This window comes from Penaeus vannamei, chromosome 1 (genome assembly GCF_042767895.1).
Source record: "Penaeus vannamei isolate JL-2024 chromosome 1, ASM4276789v1, whole genome shotgun sequence".
Taxonomy (NCBI): domain Eukaryota; kingdom Metazoa; phylum Arthropoda; class Malacostraca; order Decapoda; family Penaeidae; genus Penaeus; species Penaeus vannamei.
Window position 1 is genome coordinate 16389445 of NC_091549.1, and position 4482 is coordinate 16393926.

Genomic DNA, 4482 nt, shown 5'->3' on the forward strand with positions numbered 1-4482 from the left:
GCAATAAGTTTCATAATGTAATAAGACCAGATATGTAAAATTTAAGCTAACTCGTAACAAAACAACAAACTGGAAAAAAGGCATTCAGAGTATGCACCTATGACCCTATGCTGACAGATTTATGAATTCTGCCAAGTGGTGAATGAGCAAAGAAACCTGTTTTTTTCTTTGTTTTCTCATTATCTTCGACCATTCAGAACAGGGTTGCCTACTTTTCCTGAACAAGAGCCATATTACATAATTCATATTTCACAAAACAAAAGGCTCTAATGAGATAACTGATAGTAAATGTCAGTCTATTTTTTTCATTTTTAGCACAACATTTTACAAGCTACAAAAATTACAAATCATTCATGATTTTTCCATTCTTTAAGTTTTGGGGGGAAAGTGTTCTTTTCTAATGATAACAAATATATGTTAACATTACTATTGACATTATGATCATTATGATGTTATCAACAATATTAATAGTAGTGAAATATAAAAAAAAAAAGGATTTTCATCCTGGTATCAATGGGTTTAATACAAAATTTCCAGCCAGAAAAAAATGAAGAATATTCTTTAATTTCTTTATAATTTTGTTGTATGGAATTCCTTAACATGAAAAAAAACATTGAACTTTGACTCCTAACCCTCATCTTTACACTGGAGTTTTATAATATATCTAATGTTAAAACCAGGAACTCAAGACAATACAGAAATGGTGATAAAAAGGTTTCCTTATTTCATAATTCACTCTCTGAGACACTCTTTACAAAGCTTGTCATAGTTATCATCAACAAGCAAACTCCTATAGTAAGAGGAGCATAATTTCATCCTCTTTTGGCACTTTTGATTGCAATACATATCTTGTAAATATTTGCAAGACAAAAATGTCTGTCTGCCTTTTGATACAGAGGCCATTGGCATTGTTTTACCAACATATCAGTATTAGGGGATTGTTGTCCTTTGCTGAAGCACTGAAGGCATGTAGGCCTTGCAATTCCATCACTGTTAGGTTAGACTTAGAGTGGACACTTTCTATCAGAGATTATGGTAAGTTTCATGTAGATTTGGAGAAAACACAGCTAAGATAATCAAGAGAGAAAAAGGGAGTCCCATTTCGAAAGCAACTACAGGTATTATGTGGTTATTTCAACTACATTATACTGGTCTTCCTGGTAATTCATTTCACAAGCACAAGTCTTTAAATAAAAATAATGTTATACAATTATAATAATCTGAACACATAATAAAATTGCAGTAGTTTTAACGACTCTGTTATGTAACAAGGACAGATTCCAGGTAGATCACATTAGTGTACATGCAAGAACTGTTTAAAGATTCTGGCATTCTAAAAAGTACCTCTCATAAATGAAATATTCAACTATGACTTACAATACGACAATAACATCTCTAACTAAAGACTAAACAGTTACCATTACTAATTTAGAAGTTATAATTTTTCCAGGTTCCTTTCAAAATGATTTTGACAGCTAGGGATAAAATGGCAGGAGCATTTTATAAAAATACCAAGGGTTCCAGGTATGTTGGGTGTAGGGTTAGGGCATATTGTCTAATAACAACTGGGTTCCACGGGATAGAGCCACCTGGATAGGAACTTTCGGTGGTATTATGCCCATAGCCTTTACACTGAATGCCTTGGAGTCATCTCATAGACATACAATGAAGAAAGACATATCAGTGAAATTTCATGAGGATTTTAAGCAGTTTTTGTGTTACTTTTCAGCATCTTTGTTCTACAGTAATTCTTCTTCACTTTGATTTACTAAGTAATTTCCTAGATAGACTTCATATTCTCCCTTGTTATTGGGACTATCATCTCATTGGTCATTTGGAAATGGTCATTTGATCTCAATTATTTATTTAAACAATAAACAATGTCCAGAATCATTTAAATCAGTGGATTTACTGTACAAAAGTATCAAATTCATTTAAAAATCAAACCACAATCCCATTATCCACGCTGACCATGTTTAACATGTAAGCAAAACAAGTAATGGCATAAAATGGGTAAACAAGGAAAAGAATAAATATATATATAGAATAATTGGTTAATAAGACCAAAAGGAGCAAAGAAGTAATAGAGTAAAGAGTAAAAATGAAATGAGTAATAACTGACCAGTAAAGGTGAAAATACAAGAAAAAATATTAAATGCAAAAGTATAAGAAATACAGGAGTTATCAAGTCATCGAGAGATTGATTAAATTGGGTAAACGAAATCAAGAGAAAATATAAACAAGGCACGAGCAGTCGAGTAAAAGAGTAAAATGTGAAAGTAAAGCGAGTAAAAGTGGAGAAAAGTAAACGATTCCTGTTTGGCCTCGATAAGACAATGACAGCAATCCACAAAGGGCGACCCTTTCTCGCAAGATTCGCCTCTCAGGAGGTACTTCTACTTACACTGTGATATTGCCTGCTCCTCTAATTATCACTGGCTCAGGCGTCTGTGTGTAAGACTCGAGGGATGAGGAAGAATTCTCCTCTTCGTCTCTCTCGATGGTGTTAATGGCATCGAAATCTGCCATCTTTATGTTTACACTGACGAGGCAGGGATCGCGGGCTCATACCTTTTCACAAAGTCAACAACAGGGTACGTTTATTTCACCGAATAACTGGTAGTGTAAATCAATATAGGTAGGCAAAGACATGACATTGAGTTTCCTTGTATTTTTTTGTACCCGTAGTATTTATATCTTGAGAAAATGATTCCTATTTAAGCCTGTTGTAATTCGGAATGCCAGTGTCATGGGGTAAACAAACGATGTAACGCAGTGGCTGACCTACGACTATTACGTGTAAACAATGAATAATGCAAGTAGATGCATTCTTTTATATATATATATATATATATATATATATATATATATATATATATATATATATATATATATATATATACATATATATATAAATATATATATATATATATATATATATATATATACATACATATATATATAAATATATATATATATATATATATATATATATATATATATATATATATTTATATATACACATATATATACATGCATACCTACATACATACATATACATATATATTTATATATATATATATATATATATATATATATATATATATATATATATATATATGTATATATATATATATATATATATGTATATATATATATATATATATGTATATATATATGTTTATATATATATATATATATATATATATATATATATATATATATATATGTGTGTGTGTGTGTGTGTGTGTGTGTGTGTGTGTGTGTGTGTGTTTATATGTATATATGATATATGTACATATATATGTATATATATATATATATATATATATATATATATATATATGTGTGTGTGTGTGTGTGTGTGTGTGTGTGTGTGTGTGTGTGTGTGTGTGTGTGTGTGTGTGTGTGTGTGTGTGTGTGTGTGTGTGTGTGTGTGTGTGTGCATGTGTGTGTGTGTGTGTGTGCGTGTGTGTGTGTGTGTGTGTTTGTGTGTGTGTGTGTGTGTGTGTGTGTGTGTGTGTGTGTGTGTGTGTGTGTGTGTGTGTGTGTGTGTGTGTATATATGTATACATATATATATATATATATATATATATATATATATATATATATTTATATATATACATATATGTTTATATTCATATATATATATATATATATATATATATTATATATATGCATATACTGTATTTATACATATATATATATATATATATATATATATATATATATATATATATATATATATATATATATATCTAAACATGTTTAAACTGACTTTTATATATTTCCCATTCATACTCATTATTCATATTCATCGTTCATAATCATAATCACTCTGAGGCCTTCACCACTAATTTTTCCGTAAACATAATCATATTCACAAAAAAGGATCGTCTCCTGCGTCCTCTGGAGAACATCTGCTCCGTTTTGCTAGGACGATAATACTCTCCTCAGTCTGCCATTGAGGAAAGGACCTCAGAGGGCATCGAGAGTGGTCGCTGTCACCTTCTCCTTGTCGGGTTCCGCTTGGGATCCTCCTCTACTTCCCGCCGTATTTCAGGTTTCGTCCTGACGTTAAGATTTACTTTGACTTAGGAATCCTCTTTGGCCTTTGGATCTTCATTGAGTTTTGCATCAGTGTTGACTTTTGGATGCTCTTCGATTTTCGGATCGCCTTTGAATTTTGAATTCTCTGTCATTTGGATCTTTTTTAACCATGGGTATGGGATCCTCTTTGACTTCTATATCTTCCGCCACCTAGAGTTGCTCTTCGACTTGGATTATTCATAATATTCAACATTATCACGTGTACAAAACGTAGACTTTGGAGCACCCCCCCCCTAAAAGTATACGCTAGCGGTCGAAAAATGATGGAACAAGATCTCCTTATCTCTATGTGGATTCCTATTTTGTGATTCTAAGAAAATTATAAGGAAAGCAATAATGAAATGTTTTCCCATGCCAAAATTAATCAAAC

General features: G+C 31.4%; 1 protein-coding gene across 1 annotated transcript in view; it reads right to left on the reverse strand.

Moving 5' to 3' along the window:
* LOC113804429 (cysteine-rich hydrophobic domain-containing protein 2) overlaps window positions 1-2566 on the reverse strand; it is a 17314-nt gene extending 14748 nt beyond the window's left edge. The window contains exon 1 of the mRNA XM_070118265.1: window positions 2405-2566. Coding sequence (XP_069974366.1) covers window positions 2405-2529 — 125 coding nt within the window. The 5' untranslated portion in view covers window positions 2530-2566. The remainder of the gene's footprint in view (window positions 1-2404) is intronic.
* Window positions 2567-4482: the final 1916 nt, after the last annotated feature.